The 18,186-nt window shown below is 33.3% G+C and overlaps 1 protein-coding gene across 16 annotated transcripts in view; it reads right to left on the bottom strand.

Moving 5' to 3' along the window:
• Window positions 1–509: 509 nt before the first annotated feature.
• The window catches only part of LOC123547145 (5-hydroxytryptamine receptor 4-like), a 325,172-nt gene continuing 307,495 nt past the window's right edge, over window positions 510–18,186 (bottom strand). For 13 of the 16 annotated variants that reach the window (XM_045334007.2, XM_045334006.2, XM_045334003.2 and 10 more), the window contains one exon: window positions 510–3,819. In XM_045334007.2, coding sequence (XP_045189942.1) covers window positions 1,999–3,234 — 1,236 coding nt within the window. In that variant the 5' untranslated portion in view covers window positions 3,235–3,819 and the 3' untranslated portion in view covers window positions 510–1,998. Of the gene's footprint in view, window positions 3,820–10,882; window positions 11,079–13,462; window positions 13,593–18,186 lie in introns of those variants that run through there. The other 3 variants (XM_053551446.1, XM_045334016.2, XM_045334015.2) reach the window with 3 other exon arrangements.

Raw genomic sequence — 18,186 nt, forward strand, 5'->3', positions numbered from 1 at the left:
TGTCTTTGAAATAAATGATTGGAAAGAAACCGGGAGCGAACCATATACTTCTTGTTTAGATGTTTCAGTTGGATAATATTATAGCTGAGTAATTGAAATACAGCCGTTCGGGCATAAATACTAGTACAAATTTACAAATGATCAAGTTTATTAAAGGACTTGCATTTTATGGCGATTTTAATCTTCATATAGATACAGCCGTAAGTCCGGATAAGTTTGTCAATAAAATGAACCTTCTTCCGATGATTTGCATCTTTATCTCGTAAAATAGAGCTTAAAAAACATGGTCCAACTCGTTCAATGAATCTTGCATACTATGACATATCGGGCGAGGTGTATGCCTGTGATGATTGACAAGTCTGATGTCAACCATGAATGAAACATGGGGGGAAGTCGTCAGTTACTTGCAGATAACAGGTGGCAAGTTAAGGAACCAAGAAACACATTATTTACAAATGACATTTTTATAGAATTATAATAACCCGAGCACAAACGAACAAACAAACAAGTTCTTTTTCTAGATGTCTTCTTCACTTCAAGTGACATGAAATACCTTATAAAAGTACATTACAAAATATCAGTTTCTGCATAACCATGTTTAAGAAAAACATAACAAATTTAAATTAACACATAAAGCTTTATTATATAATAACTTTTGCTACCATATCTGCTGAAATCAGTGTCTAATTTTATGTTACTACGATAAGTACATACAGATAATGAAAATATTTGCCCATAATTTCCCTTTTCAAATTTCCAAACTTGGAATGTAAAATCTGTTATTTCTATGAAGGTAGTTCTCCGTCTCCATAAATTATCCAAATGTTGAATAAGTCATACAATAAAAAAATTTGAATCATATCATATTCTCCTTTATGATTTAGCGGAGGGTAAGACTGTTGTTAATGCGAGCTACCACTTTGTATAAAAAACGATTCTGTGGAACATGCAACAGTATGTTCACACCGTTTGGGTAGAAAATTTCTCTATATAGCTTATTAGTTAAAATAAAAAAATCACTTGCAAGTACTGGAAATAGTTAATCAATTAATCTGTTTAAGAATTTTTGCTAAGACGCCTAGGGTCCAGACGTTACGGTAGGCTAACTAATAGCTAGCAAGAATTATATTTTAACAGCATTACAGTTGTAAAAACAGATCTGACCTGATCCACACGGTGCAGGTCCGAGACTGAGCCATGTAATTTTCAAGTATTGGAGAATCTGCCATGATTTACATGCAAATGATCACGGCAATGGCCAAAAAAGATTACAGTGGCGCTGGGGTTCGGCAATTAAGGATATTCTAACTTTTACAAATGGGATTTAGATTGCATTGTAACTACCCGTGTCATAGTTAACTTGCATCCACAGCTTGTAGCGAACTATTTCCACTGGGCAAGTTTCTACATTTTAAGCCAGTCTCTTGAGACAATTCATTTTTAACGTTACAAGCTGAGCCCAAGCTTCAATTCGAATATAATCAACTGACCTGTAGGTCAATTTTCAATCTTACAAACTGATATTCAATTCATTGTCATTGTTGAAAACTGATTTCTGGATCAAGTTGTAACTCAGTGGGCTGAACATGTAAAGTAATGATAGCTCTATATATGGCACAATATATCACAGATAACCTAGTTATGACACTCAATACGAAAATAGATACAAAATATTGTAACAACCAATAGTTTCATTGAAACGTACATTTAATCAAACGACAATTTTCCTTATGAAATCTTGCTATGTAAAATAAATTTCCGTGTAGAAGCATATTATGCATCTGCATTACATGTCACGTGAAAACATACTACATGCTATGAACATCCGTTACGCAACACTTTTTTGCAGGTAACGGTGTTATGTAAACGACGTTCAAATGGCATTGCTCTATGACAATAATATCACTTAGAATTTCTGTATTAAGTCAAAAATTTGTATTCTGGACGTAAAGTTGATCGTAATGTTTAACCATGGAAACAGTTAAGTTTGATCTGATGTCACAAATCAACATTGTTGTTTATGTGAGACTGAGGTATAGAATGTCTCCCGGATCCGTTATGGAGGCAAGAGTGGGAATTTGCTGACGCAGAATGAGATAAGTCCGTATAAAGTGTGCTGGGAACCATATCTGCTTCAAATTCACTGATACCACGACACACTTTGCACGTGAGAAGACGACGGAAAGCCATCTTGTAGTGTCTGTTGAAATTATAATAAAGAAATGGATTTAACATTGAATTTATGTACCCCAGCCACAACGCAACTGTCCACAAAGGATATGGTACTTTGTATCCAATGAAAGGATCAATGATATTTAGTCCAAAAAAGGGGAACCAGCAAATGAAGAAACAACCCATGATGATACCAACAGTTTTAGCCGCTTTTGTCTCGTGTTTTAATTTACCTTTTCTGTGGTGTTTATGTGCAGATAATTCGAGGCTACGAATTTGATGCGCTTGTTTTCTAGCTGTCCTGAATATATGAACATTGCATATTACTATGAAAACTGTTGGAATGTAAAAGGCTATCATGGAACAAACTGTCGCGAATTCTTTGTTTACAACAAATGCGCAGTGGGTTGGATCATCTTCTGGGAATGCGCATTCTATGTAATCCTCAATCCCTATGTGATTCCAATTTAAATGTATAGGCACAAACGAAATGAATATAGGCACAATCCAACAAAACGAAAGCATTAAAATCACTTTAGGACGGGTTAATCGCTCATGTATAAATGGTCTGCAAATGGCGAGGTATCTGTCAATAGCCAAGCAAGATAAATTGAATATCGACGTTGTCGTAAACATTACATCAAAACTCGTTGTAATTAAACACCAATTTCTTCCCAGGTTCCAAGTTTTGTTGTTGAACTGCTGGTATATACCAAACGGCATCACCAAAATGGCAACCATGATATCGGCAACAGCAAGGGAGACAACAAATGCATTAGTTACAGTTTTTAATCGTTTATGTGTCAACACAGCAACGATCACCATCCCATTTCCTATCATTGTTAAGCATGGGAATATGAACAGAATTCCAGAAATAGTATATCGCGCAGCAGGCTCGTAAATAGGTGGGGGACTGGACTTATCCGCCATCAAAACAGTACAGTTAATACCGTCATCTTTGACACTGTGATCAGATGACGTAATACTGCTATTTGGGTAACTGTACACCACCGACACATTGCCTGTGTCTGTAGCGTTGCTGTAATCGGATGAAAACTCCATTTTATCAAATGTATAATTTCACATATCAGTTCTGAAACTAGCTTATCCTTTTGTACGTTTCCTCTCTGTTACAGCTATAACACAATTCTTCAACTTGCATAATATTACGGAAAGGCAAAACCCTTTTTCCTCGTAAAACACACGCAAAGCATTCAGTTCTCGTGTTTTTCAGACTAATATTTAAAGTTCGAGCACTTCCTAGTTTTGATATCAAATAATACCTTTCTAGTATCACTGTAGCTTAACCTACTTGTAGACATTTATTCATTCCAAAAAACGTCGCGGAAACTTTGCCTCACATAATTGCTCCAAAGCGAAAGTAAATGAGTAATGTGACCGTCGTGTTAGCGAAGTTTTATAGCGAATATCCACTGTCTATCACATAAGACTTCTCTCCAAACGGTACAGTGTTGTAGTCTGATGTTAACTTACATCATAACCGTTTGATCTTTTTAAATATATTCTTAGATACTGTTCGAATAAAATATCTGACGGATTGTTTAAGATATGGCTTCCGGTAAAAGGTGCTTATTGTCTGCTAATCATTTCGTCCTTTTGTCTCCAATGGTGTTCTTTCAGTACAACCTGAAAGTAGAGAATTACACAAACGGTTAGCAATAGTAATAATTGGCAATCACAGGTTTATGAACAACACGTTTACCCCTATATTTCCTGTTAGTTATTTTTTTTAAATTCTATATTTGTTGGACAGGTATAACGCCACGCTCCAAACAAATTGTCCTAACTGAAAGTCAAAAAATAATTCACTTTTTCATGGCGATTACAAAGTCAAATCTATAAATTAAAAAAGAAATAAACATTAAAAGGAAATTCTGTAAAAAAACAGCTGAAATGTGAAATATTCAAATTAGGTTTCAAGATATGTTCAAAACATTTTTAACAGAAAATAAAGTCATACTGTAAGGAAATATAGTATGTCTTTTAACTCCTTTGCATATCTCACTTGTGCTACACATCCTAAATAAACGCATTGTCGGTCTTTTATCCTTGAAAAATTATCAACCTTTAAAACCTGAATTGTTATCAAAATTTAATCCTTGAAACGTTATTAAACGCAAGTCTTGAAAAGGTATCAACCTTTAAACCTGATTTTTTCAGTACTTGGTAATAAATGAAAGCACACAAATACGCTTCCAAGTCATACACTTTGTCTTCGTTCTCTTAATATACCTTACTGTTTCTATAACGTCCACATCCGTTTCATATTACAACGTCTTCAGTTTGGCTTTAATTGTTGTACACAATAGCAAAATATACGCTAAACTATGTTAACAAAGGCAACTGGCCGCGTTTTCCTGTCTTGTTATCTTGTCAAAAATACTTCAGTTTCTCAGATTGACAGTGTATAAAGTGTAGTGACTATATATAGTTCAAGTACACACGTCAGTAACCGGATCTGCATATCTCATTTGCGTACCGGATTGAGAAAGAAAGAATTATCAGACTTAAAGCCTTGCATTAAATCTGAAATGCATTTAAATGAATTGACAAGTAAAAGTTACCAGCATACATGCTTATCAGATAACAGTGAATTACATTATTATGCATTTAAAGGAAAGCCGAAAAGCAAATCTGCGAAAAGTGTAAAAGGAAGTGAGTGTGGAGTATATTCATTCCTCAGCTGCAGTGCAGGAAATGAATTACCATAAATATGACAAACTATAGAGATGTTGTGTCATAAACATATGTAGAGTTGGAACCATGAATGATTGTAGATGAGAAATGAAAGAATATTGTCTATATTTTAGACGGCAATTTGATGTATTATGATAGGAAGGAACGATAACAGCAGCAATAATGCATTGCTGAATATTTTGAGTAAAACAAGGAGGATCAAAAGAAAGCGGATTCCAAATGGAATCACTTTATCACTTCTACTGTAGTGTTCTGGACTTTGTTACAGACTTCCTGACACAGAACATGTTGAAAAGTTAGCCCTGAAGTACAAAACTATGGTATTTAAGAGTAAAGTATCAAACATGGAATGTCACGTTCCAAAAACGCAGCCTCCCTAAAACGAAACCCACAGCACGCAGATGTGCACACATACAAAGCTAACTCACGAGGACAAAACAAACAAATAAAGGAACAAAGTGGGGCACCGCCTTGAAGCGTCTGAAAAATGTTTGAAAAGTTGAACTCTAATCATCAGTCTAGATAAATTCAAAATATTCGTGTAATTATTCCATCTTTGTAAATAAAATATCTCAACGGAGATATATTTTCTTTTAGTATGTTTATCACTTGCTTATTTAAATTTTATTACTTTTTGATGTTATAAAATGCAAACATAGGTAAAGATGATTTAAATAAAGATTTTCTTATGTGATATAATGTAACGTTTCCAAAAAAATGACTTTGCACATAAATAAGGCTTCATATTTGCTTTAATTACCTGCTGCAAAAAGGAACAAGGTGCATTAAATTGTCAGAAAAATGTAACTGAAAACACCAGACCCACGTCAGTAAGTATGGGTCTTACGGGATAATTATTGTTCTAATCACCAGACAACGGAAAATGTTCATTGTTATATTGCTTAATGATTATCAGGACTTTCCCATTACTCTAAATATGGTTCAGATCATAAAAAAAGTTATATATCTACCTTACTAGCATTTTCGATTTATTAGGACGTAAGAAATAGAAACGGGTCCTTGGTTATTTTGCTATATTATGAATGTAGTATAATAACGTATATCAAAATTGATAAGCTAACTTATTTCATTCGTAAAAGGATGCACGATTACACAGTAGACAATTCCTGATATAACATGCCTTTAGGGACACTATTACATATTTATGAGATCAAAAACTTGGGGATCAAAGAGGAAGTAACAGGTATGCACGTGCATTTTTTCAAAAGCTTCATTTGCATATCGCACTGCTTTTCAACTGAGGCGTTGTTAATTTCAAAGCAATGAATTAAATATTTAAAAAAAAAAAATCAAATGGCAATAACGACGGTAAACAAATGCATGTTAGTGATGTAGTGTAATGCTCAGGTGTTTTGTATTTTATTTCGGGTATTTCTTTCAGAAGTTTAAGATTTTAAAAAAATTATAGAAGATGAAAACTGTACATTTCATAAATTGACAAGTCAGACAAGATTTGACAATCTTCAGTAGCTTAAGGCTTGTTGAACTCGTAGGTATCCTTAAGTGATCGGGAAATTAGATAATGTGTCTGCTATGTTTTCCTGTATAATCCTTTATAAACTCAATACACTCTGTGATCAGGGGAGACTGCCCAAGCGGCAGACTAAGGGACTTGTTCCCGCTCTCTTGAGCTGAAACTTAATAAGCTTTGTTAAGAGATAGTTTGAAATATATTTATAATTAAGAAATGTTGTTAAATAGATCGGTAAACAGAACTGTTTTAAAAGACTTATTGAACATTGATTATATTCATGAAATTAGACTGAACATTTATAAGTTACTGTACATTGCTTTTCGTAGAAAATAAATGTTAGAACTGTTGTAATGTGTTGTGTTCAAGACAAGCTTCAGGTACACAGACCCAGTGTTACGTTACAGTGAGAGTAATCTGTGTAATGAAAATAGTACAAAATAAATATAAAGAGAATAGTCTGAAATACTAGTATATATAATAAATGGGGAAAATATGAAGAGGTTAAAAGAAAAATGTGTCCGGAAGCGTATATGGTGTTGTATTCGATCTAAAGCTGCAAGACCGGAAATAAATTACAATAACTCTGACAAGTCAGAGAATTGGTGTGCCACATTTATACGAAGAGGTGGCACTATGAATGATGGCTGATGAAAAATAAATGAAGGAATATTCTCCTATATGATAGACGGTCATTGAACGTAAATATGTTTAGTGTTCCATCCGTGTCTGGTAAAAAATGGTTAAACTGTTGTCATAGTTAATGAAATACACTTGCATAAATGTTATAGTAAATTTTTACGATCAAAAATGATTACCAGCAACATAATTGCAATACAGGAAATTCTCTTAAGAGTTTTTTTTTTCAATAACCATGAAGCAGTCAAGACCCTCTGTGTCTAAATGAACTTTATCTGTTCTCTGCTTGTTGGATTTCGTCAATAACAATATTAATTTCTATGAAGACCTGCGGTTGTTGACGTTTTTGTGATGTTTGCCGTGACACTTTATTCAGTGTCTTTCTCTTTCTTTATACAAAATGACAATCCAAGCGAAACTGAAGCCATATTGATGCGGAAAGTATTTCCTCCTGGTAAAATAACTTGGACATTGATACAAAAATTATAGCAAATGAATAGCGAGAAAATTGATATTTCTCATTCGACAAGAAGTATTCGTTGGTACTGATGTTCCTTTTAAATTTTGATTTAAACAAAATAATGTTAAACATATAACTTTTTTATCAGGCCCCAATTTCATAAAAAATACTTAAGGCAAATAAACGTACTTAAGTCAATTAAAAAGCCTAAGTATTTTCGTGAAATTAAGGCCTGGACTTTAATTCTGCCTATCATGAAAATAAGATCTTGCAAATAGTAGGATTAAACATTATAAAAGACATCTCTATTATCGAAACGGATGGATTCAATTTTTTTCTTTCTGTCTTTAAAAACACCTATAAAATGAACACAAGTCGGACAGCGTTGGTCAAGAAACCGTAAAAAGCCCTTATAGCCAAAATATTCGGCTAAGATATTGAATATTTGATAAATATATGAGCTTTGAATGTACACTATACAAGAAATTCTGTCCTGATTCCCCATTAAAAAGTTTATTTTATATTTATATAAGGTATGAAAAGTCTTGTAATAAGTGTAGGTTTTCATAATAAGCATACAGTAACCCTATGTTAGATTCTGCTCTGCTTTGTAATGAAAAATGATAATGTGTAACAAAATTTCTAAAGTATGGGTACTCACAGGTCATGAATTGTACTATTACATTATGCCTTGATTTTTCTGTTTTGACCACATATTGAGCATGTTGAGAGATGCAAAATTTATTCCAATGTTAATCAATACGAACATACACTTTCACACCGCGTCATATAGATTTAAAACACTTTTTTTATTCCTTTTGGATTTACTTAAACGAAAATTCCTTGTCTATGAATAAATTGCACGCTTCTGACCCGTATCTGGATTTAATACACAACTGACACAGTTTTCAATTGACACAGCGCGTGACATAACGACCAATCAAAATAGATTATTTAAATAGAATTGTTTGGAAATACAAAATTATAGTCTGTTTCTCTAGATCGCGTGTGCATCAAATATGTTTAAAAAACATAGGTCAAAGTATACATTCCCCCTCATTTCATTTCCTTGAATGAAATCCGCTTTTTAGTTCTTTTTCAGTTTTTTTCTCTATTTTTCTATAATATATTGTATCTTATATCTCAAGTCAATGTAAATTTTGTCTTTTCTTTAAGCTTCTACACCATGTCACATTTTTCAGATATATGTAATGTTTTACTGTATGCTCTTGTGTCACTTTGTGATTTGAGTTTAATAAATGTAATGTTGTTGTTGTTGTTGATAAATGATACAAATAGTTGTTCAAACTAACAGTACATAAAGCTATTGCATATATAAGCTTGGAACGTCCTAGTAACATAAGTAACCAATTTTAACTACAATGCAAACACAATGCCGAAGAATTATGGATCACTTAACCATCTAATCATATATTTATCAATGCTTTGAGATATTCTGATTTTCTTCATGTAGAACTTTAAGGTATTTTGACAAAAGCACCTTTCATCTCATAATCTTTCTTTAAGTACAATACAATTTAAAAAGATATAAAACAACGACTGCGTTCTTTTCCAAGTGCTCAAAAAATGGTACGACTTTAAAGTCATTAAAACATCTGTTTCATGATCATCAAGCCGTTCGTACAACTTTAGAGCACTTGAAAGGGTTTAGGAGCCTTATTACTAGCATGTATTCACAACTGGTTATACGAAGGGAATCAACTGTGTTTGATATTGACTGAAGTTTTGCAAGAGTTATGTTTCATGCGCAAAATAGTTTATAGTGCAATGTACAATAGACTTATATCCATGTTTGTATCTCTTTTGTAACACTTTAGCCTACTAATGTGGGATAGATAATTTTGTCAAAAGCAATATAACGATCTGGTTCTTTGCTAATTATTTCCCTGATTAAACGGTATATTCATCAGTAAATAATCGCATTTGCTATTTAAAAAAATAACTACACATTTTTTGCAGAATGCATACCAAATCGGACATTTGGAAATAGACGGGGTATTCTGTAAACTTGAGAAACATAAAAATCTTCTAGTACTTTCTAATACCTGAAATGTCTGTTGACAAAATTCTAACAGTCAAAAACATGAAATATGGATCAAACCTAAAAAAATCCCAGGTCTGAATAATCCATTAAGGCACCACAGCAAGAATTTTCAGAGATTGAAATCACGCTAACTAGTAAAACGTTTTTAAAAAGTTTCTATTTTTAGAAACCTCACGAGCAAAAATATCAGCAAATTAAAGAAACAACTGAATCAATTAAATTAACAGCTAAAAGAATTTTGGCAAGCACTGATGGAAACAATTAGTTACTAGATGTAGCAGATGCGATTGATCATTCCCATTAGCTTTTGTTGTTTACCTTCTTATGACCTACAGGTGTTATATAATCACATAGAGTACGGCAGACATACTAATGCAGTTTTGTTCCTTTTTGCGAAGTGTGTATACATAACTTAGAATGTATTTGAAACTTGATAGCATTGAAACGTGTGTACAGTTATGTAAGAGGATTCATGAAATAATAATTGTTTATGTTTATTGTTACGTCTATAGAACGAATACGTTGCTTTTCTTTGGTACAGTGAAATTTATACTCAGATAAACACACACTTGCAGTCACAGCCTTTTAAAACATAGTTGTTTTTTTTTATAACAGAAACATGATTTAAGACCCGTATTAGAGAAGAAGGTTTTAATATTAAGTAACAGAAGGTAAAAAATGTGTGTTTGTATGTGTGTGCGTGTGCGTATGTGTGCCTTGGGTAATATTCTACACCAAAATTGAATTTTAAAATGTGCAGTTAATATTATTAATTTCTTACTGTTTACAACTTTTTTAATATCCTGTGTAATTGACACTTTGTAATTATCAGTAAAAGTAAAATGCCCGACTTAACTTTTTGATATGAAAGTTAAGATCAGTCAAATTAATATATATGTAAAATATAACAAATTCCAAATTTAAATATTATTCTTGCGGCACATTGCAATTGAAGCAAAAGTATTGAATAGTAAAACTAGTAGGATGAAACTATAGTTATTCCTTTCTACATATTACCTCGAGGAATATTAACTAGTATCATTTTCATTTCATATTCATATACCCGCGAATTTTTGCGTTACAATCATAGTTTTTCATTAGTTATATTCACTGCGAGACACCTATTTGTTAAATTTATTTCAAAACATAACTCGAAATTTAAAATAATATAGAAACTTTACGTTGACTGTCTCATTTTAAAAAATCAATCACATATTATTTTCAGTAATAAAATTATTTAATTCAGATTCCGTCTAATAATTTGAAACACCCTTAACAGCCGTGTTGTTATTATATACCATTTATGGAAAATATATTTTTTAAAAAAAACTCTTACATTGTTTGTTTATTATCCATCAAATATCCATAACTTGATCGAGAAAAATACTTAACACTCTAGCATCTTACAAAAATCTCTATTTCCTTGGCAAAGCATCCCTAACGCTGCTCCTCATATTCTGTTTTCTAATACAAGATTGCTGTACAGTTGTATCATTTGCTCTGTAGTTTCCCCGAATCAATCACTCTTACATCTAGAAGATTTTTCCTCGTATAAACTAATCGATACTGTTTAATGAAAGGCATGTTTAGACGATTGGCAAAGTCCCTAGATAACTTCTGTATTTCTATAGTCCCATTTATTCTCAAGTTTTATTGCCTGGGTCCGGTGACCTGCGTCAATGAAGGGTTCAACTATCAATTCATCAAATACACCATCTATTGAAGGTTTCAATAGACAGATTAATACCTGCATTTAGATAACTTTCTAATATGATACAAAGTTTGAATGGGGAAAAGTTTGTCAATAAATTATGAAAGAGATATTGAAAATCGGTTCAGTTTTAAACTCAACTGTCACTGCGCAATTTTAGAAATTTAAAAGCACCCTTTAGTGGGATGTACCTTGGAGTGACAACAGAAGGCTTATTTATAAAAAAAAAAAAGAGTCAGTCATTTGATGATAAGATATACATGAGCGGACTCAGTGGTCTAGTGGTTACTCTGTATGCCTACGAATCCAGGGGTCGTTAGTTCGGGCCCCCGTACTTCAAATGAAATTAATAACATTTGGATAAGAGTATAAATGTTTTACAAGAACCAATGAAGCTTTTGAAATCGGAGTGTCTTCTGTATTTTGCCTTATCCTCTAACCAAAATTACTAAGCACGTCCTTTCTGATTTTAATGAGCTTACATACAAAGAAATATAAGACATAAGCAGGAATGTTTCAAATAATTGGTGTGAACAGACAGACTGAAGATTAGATTAGACGATAAGAATGAAAAAAATAGATACCAATAAGCACAATGAACAATTTCCTCTAAATTTGATGGAAAAATATAGTTTTAGTTAAGGGTATAAAAATAGTTCGCCTTGTAACACCTCGGTGCATAAAAGACCAGGTGTGCTGCCATATTTCTGATTCGAACGTTTATGAATGTACATATTTATATTTAAAATTACTAATAGCTAGATTCTAAAAGACGCATATAGCTATTTGAAGCAGACCTGATTCGTTTCCCTAAAATGCGTGGTGCGATCTAAAGAGGCATGGATATAACTTTATCAGTATTCAAACGCAAAACCTTCAGTCTGAACCATCATCACCACAGTTTTGTTTAAGTGCACGATACGACATCAATGATAAACAAGAGCTGTCTCCATAGGATGACACGTGCCCCCGATGGCACTTTGAATGAATAGTTATGGCCGATGTTAGAGTTTAGGACCTTTGACCTACGGACCTGGGTCTTGCGCGCGACACGTCGTCTTACTGTACCACACATTCATGCGCAGTTATTTTAAAATCCATGCATGAATGATAAAGATATGGACCGGACATGCCCATCATTTTACTATCATGAAATATGACCTTTAACGTCTAAGTGTGACCTTGACTTTTGAGCTACGGACCTGGGTCTTGCGCGCGACACGTCGTCTTACTGTGGTACACATTCATGCCCAATAATTTTAAAATCCATGCATGAATGACAAAGATATGGACCGGACACGCCCATCAATGCACTATCATGAAATATGACCTTTAACGTCTAAGTGTGGCCTTGAGCTTTGAGCTACAGACCTGGGTCTTGCGCGCGACACGTCGTCTTACTGTGCCACACATTTATGCGTAGTTACTTGAAAATCCATCCATGGATGACAAAGATATGGACCGGACACGCCCATCAATGCACTATCATGAAAAATGACATTTAACGTCTAAATGTGACCTTGACCTTTGAGCTACGGATCTGGGTCTTGCGCGCTACACGTCGTCTTACTGTGGTACACCTTCACGCGAAGTTATTTGAAAATCCATCCATGGATGACAAAGATATGGACCGGACACGAAAATTGCGGACAGACCGACAGACGGACAGACGTTTCAAAAACTATATGCCTCCCTTCGGGGCCATAAAAAGGTATTTCCATTGCATTGACAGGAGCGATGACGGTCAATAAAGCGTTTAACATGCAGACGAAATTATATCTTTCATTATGTCTAAAAAGTCTTTAACGAGTTTCCGTTCCCTTTATGTTAAATCATTAGAACATTATGTGTTAGTTTATTCCGAAAACGTCATAAGTATCTAAATGTTCTTTACAACATGATGGAGATCGATATGTGTTTTGATAAGTCCTATGCTACCGTAATACAATTTGCATCAAACAAGAAACAACGTGATTTAGATGGAGCTATCACGCGAGAAATTCATGAATACAATATTAACATGGGATAAAGGAAATAATTAGAGAACGGCAAAAAATAAATTAGAATCCATAATGAATTAGGCTGTGACTAAATACAGAGTTGGTGCACCTGTGATATATTACAGACTCCGGTATATACCGGATTAACTAAATTTGAAAGAAAATAACTTAAATGTATATATTTTGTAACCATGGTGATACTAACCCTAACCTCTAGTCAGTATATTATGCATTTGATACTCTAAATGCGTGCGGACATGCAAAAAAATGAGTATTTTTGCCGTGCGCTCCAATGGATAATAATTCCGCGCAGGCGCAGAACAGCTGCACCAACTCTGCAATGAGAAACATTCAATGAATTATATGCGGTTAGACAGTCCTACAATTTCAACAAATTACCATATAACTTAGGTTATTATATTTTGTAATGATTAAATAAATATCACTCTTGTATTTAAAACCCTTGTAGGGATAATCGTGAGTTTCAAATGTCCCACAGATGCGTCGAACAAATGCATGATATTAAATGTCAAGGAACAGCGTCAATTATATTGAAAAAAAAAAGCAGAGACATATATGAAAATAAATTATGTTAATTTCTAATTGGGTAATTTAAAAAGAAAATATTACAAAAGACTGCAATTACTAAAAGATAAAATTGGGATAGAATGACATTTGATTTACCGACATAAAAAGCTGAATTCTACGAAAATAAATCAATGCGTATAAATTACAAATAAAAAACGTTAAATTATAATGATGCAGCTATTCAAAGAAACAATAAAAATAATAAATTAAATTATCTGTAACGTATAATTAGTTATAAGTGCCGCCCACCATTATTGTAATTAAATCACAACACACAATGATAAACGTACAATTTCTATGTTTGACGCAACCATAATAATATACTGATTGTAAACACGTAAAGATAAGGTTGGTCCGCACGATAAATGACATTTTGACATTAAGAAATTAAAGTTCGTAATATTTTCTTTCTGACAACATGAGACCACATTATTGAAATACCCTCTTGATAATTGATTAGCCTATTATTGACAAGGTCAATCCTTTGGCGGTATAAATGGCCAGATTACGGAACTGGATTTAGATAGGATTTAAAACGAACTAATTAAAGGTTAGATAGTAAAATACTTGTCAATGACGTATGTTTGATGTATTGGACCACTCGCTTTGATGTTACTGTATCGGAACCAAAGCTGTTCTATGTACGTTAAAATTTGCACGAAATACGTTCCATTAATGTCAAGTAGATTAAGAAATTAAAGTTTCTGCATGATTGAACATTTTTGTGTCGAATATCTGACAGAAGACATTTTCTGCGTACAAAAATGTTTGTGAAAGGTATATTTATAGATAATGTTTGAAATCAATTGCTAATCACATTTTCATCGTCAGATTTTCATTACTTGTACATATGTTATCATCAAATATTGCAAATTATATGATGTTTTAGGTTTTTCTCATAATTTATGTTTTCTGTGATACAGAGTGAATAAAATATTCGAAAAAGCTTTATTCCAAACAGTTAAAACAGACTTGACAACAGTTCTTCGCATGTCCATAAAAATAACTTTTCCGACATTAAAGCAGCACTTGGCGTAATTTCAATAATGTGAAAATTTCGAATTAATCAAATTATTTTAAGGTCGCAAAATTAAGCACTTGCATGATATGTGGCAACAAAGACGACCTGAACATTACTCATGAATTAGTTAAATAATTAGACTAGTAACCGTGACAAAAGTTCGCATTTCTCCTTACTTCAGATAATGTGGAAGTAATTATCATGATTATCATGAGGTAAATTCGCAATGCTAAAATATTCGCAAGTTTATCTTTAATTATGTCAAAACACTTTACGTAATCTATACACAAGACTATAAAAGGGAATACATAAATATAGTCACAAAAACAGCAATTATGTATTAATCCTGCTGAATATTCATGTATATTTTGATTCAATCTACTGATTTCACACAAATAACATATATTAAAAGAACGCATTTTTGATTCTTGTTTAATCACATACTACACATGTATGATCGCATAGATAGGAAAACCTTTTAGAATATAAACAACCCCACCATAGTTGTTGTTTTTCAATTTAAGATTGAGAGATGTGATTCCCACCACGTTATATATAATATGTTTTATATTTATACACTGTTATAATTAATCTTCCGAACTCCTACAAGTAATAACTGCACGTTTGAACAAAATCCCGAATGTCTTAACGATAAGCACCACTTGATAGAGAATTGATAATTTATAATAATAGTGCCATTACTGCAGGTATTATGTTTTCTGCGAGAAAAAGTTAAATGAGCCGTGCCATGAGAAAATCAGCATAGTGGGTTTGCGACCAGCATGGATCCAGACTAGCCTGCGCATCCGCGCAGTCTGGTCAGGTTCCATGCTGTTCGCTTTCAAAGAATATTTTTATTAGAGAAACCATTAGCGAACAGCATGGATCCTGGCCAGACTGCGCGGATGCGCAGGCTGGTCTGGATCCTTGCTGGTCGCAAACCCATTATATTGATTTTCTCATGGCACGGCTCAAATTATTTCCATTCCTTTATATGATTCACATCTGCATTCATTGCTTCTACACTGAGAGGGATTTAGTAACAGGCCATTTATATCTCAGCGTGTGATTGCCCTTATGATTTTCAGATAGACTACCATCTCAGATAAGCAATTTTATTCCAGCAATTTGTATATTGCAACAAAGAGAGACGTTAAGGGGAAGTAAGCGTAAACGTATCCGTCAACACTGTCAATTTTAAACGTTGTTAATAAGACTGGTCATATAATTATCTCATTATTTACTTCTACAATTACCTCTAGCCCTGTTCAATCAATACGTTCCTGGCTGCCCAAACCAAGACAGAGTTATTTTAGCGTATGAATAATTTGATAAATATATATTTTTTTAAAGGATTGTTACGAATACAAGAACAATTGTAGATTACATTTGTAGTAAGTTTTTTATTGACAATTATACATTTAGCTAAAATGTATCACAATATGTTTACTACCTCACATAGAAATAACTGGGCTTCGATTCTAAAGACAGTTTTAAATCATTCCTTTTCGTTCAGATTTTTAAAATATCACATTACCCACAAGATGCAAATGTGAAACTAGAAATAATATTGAAATCCAAAGAAATACTCAGCTTTGATAATATATTTATATTAAAGGGGTAATTTACTTTTGCCGTCAACAGTTTTAAATGTCTGAAATGCATAATAAAAGAATGACAAAGTTGCTGGCAATGTTAGGTTAGAAGGCCAATGCAATCCATAACAGTGCTTTAATGCATTTTTACGAAGCAGATTCATTAGAAGAAAGAAACCGGATTGGACGTCTTGATAATTAACTTCTATAACTGGAGAGTGTTTCCAATTAGTCTATGGAATGTTGATCTGCTTGGATATTAGTTAACGTGATCTATTTCACATTGTCGCAGACGTTATTCATAACTGTTTACAGAATTCTGAATTCTGAGCTGGTGGTTGGCAATGGATGAGGCCACATGTCACGTATGGACTGGTTTTTTTTTTTCCATTCCTCGAGATTTAAACAGAATGCATTATAACCGCGACATATGTAAAAGCCGTCGTAAACAGGACTGATGGTTAAGATCTCAATTGACATGAAATACGTTCTCACAGAAACAACGAAATAAAAAAGAAGAAAAAAAACAGTTCCAAAATACCCAAAGTAATCAAAGTTGAATATTTTATCTTCATGATAAACATTGTTACATGTTCTGTAATTTTTTTTAAAAGCAATATAGAAATCAAGTGAATACTAAAAGATTCATGCATTTGGAGATAATTTCATCTTCGCGTTCATTTTTTGTTTTTGTTTTGGGTTTAACGCCATTTTTCAACAGTATTTCAGTTATGTAACGGCGGGCAGTTAACATAACCAGTGTTCCTGGATTCTGTACCAGTACAAACCTGTTCACCGCAAGTAACTGCCAACTTTCCCACATGAATCAGAGGTAGAGGACGAATGATTTCAGACACAATGTCTTTTATCAAATCGTCACGGAGAACATACGCCCCGCCCGGGGATCGAACTCACGACCCCGCGATCCGTAGACCAACGCTCTCCCTACTGAGCTAAGCGTGCGGGCTTTTGCTTTCATATATTAATGGATACGCGTAAGCATCAGTAAAAAGAGAAAAAAAAACAATATATATGCAAATAATCTCATACATCATGTTCAGTGTTCAGAACGCTCCGTAAACTCCGTAAACACTATAACGAATCATTGATAAATAATTCCTCACTTCACTTTTAAGTGGTATACCAGAAACATTCCAAATAAGTGCAAATGTTATGTCACGAATAGTTTTGGTTAACCTTTACCCTACTAAATTTCTGAAATGGACTGGTCTATCATTCAATTTGGGCAGTACCATTTATTGTTCGAACGGGCGTTCACTGAAAATTTAACTCAGTGCAGAACATTATCAGCCTGATCAGCCTGATAGCAAAGGCAGAACTACTTGCCATCAGTAGGCTAAAGGTTAAATTGACGGCAAAATTCATTTTTGATAGAAAAACATTCCGTTAAGACTATTATAGAACAACAACTTTATTATAAAACAGCAATGTAACTATAAAGTCAATCATATTTATCCTTTCATTTTCATAAGATTAATTCAGACGCGCTTTCTGTATAACTCACGTGTATATATTGTCCACTGTGGTACTACGTAAATAAAATATGTTTGTAAGATTCATAAACAACCGCCCTAATAGTGAACTGCTTATACATTGTTATCATTCAATATATCAGATCCAATGTGAAAAAAAGGAATTCTTCAATAAGATGGATATCTATAATATCAAAAACATCAACAGCACGAAAATCACGCACTCATTTGT

Source organism: Mercenaria mercenaria, chromosome 9, assembly GCF_021730395.1.
Source record: "Mercenaria mercenaria strain notata chromosome 9, MADL_Memer_1, whole genome shotgun sequence".
NCBI classification, from domain to species: domain Eukaryota; kingdom Metazoa; phylum Mollusca; class Bivalvia; order Venerida; family Veneridae; genus Mercenaria; species Mercenaria mercenaria.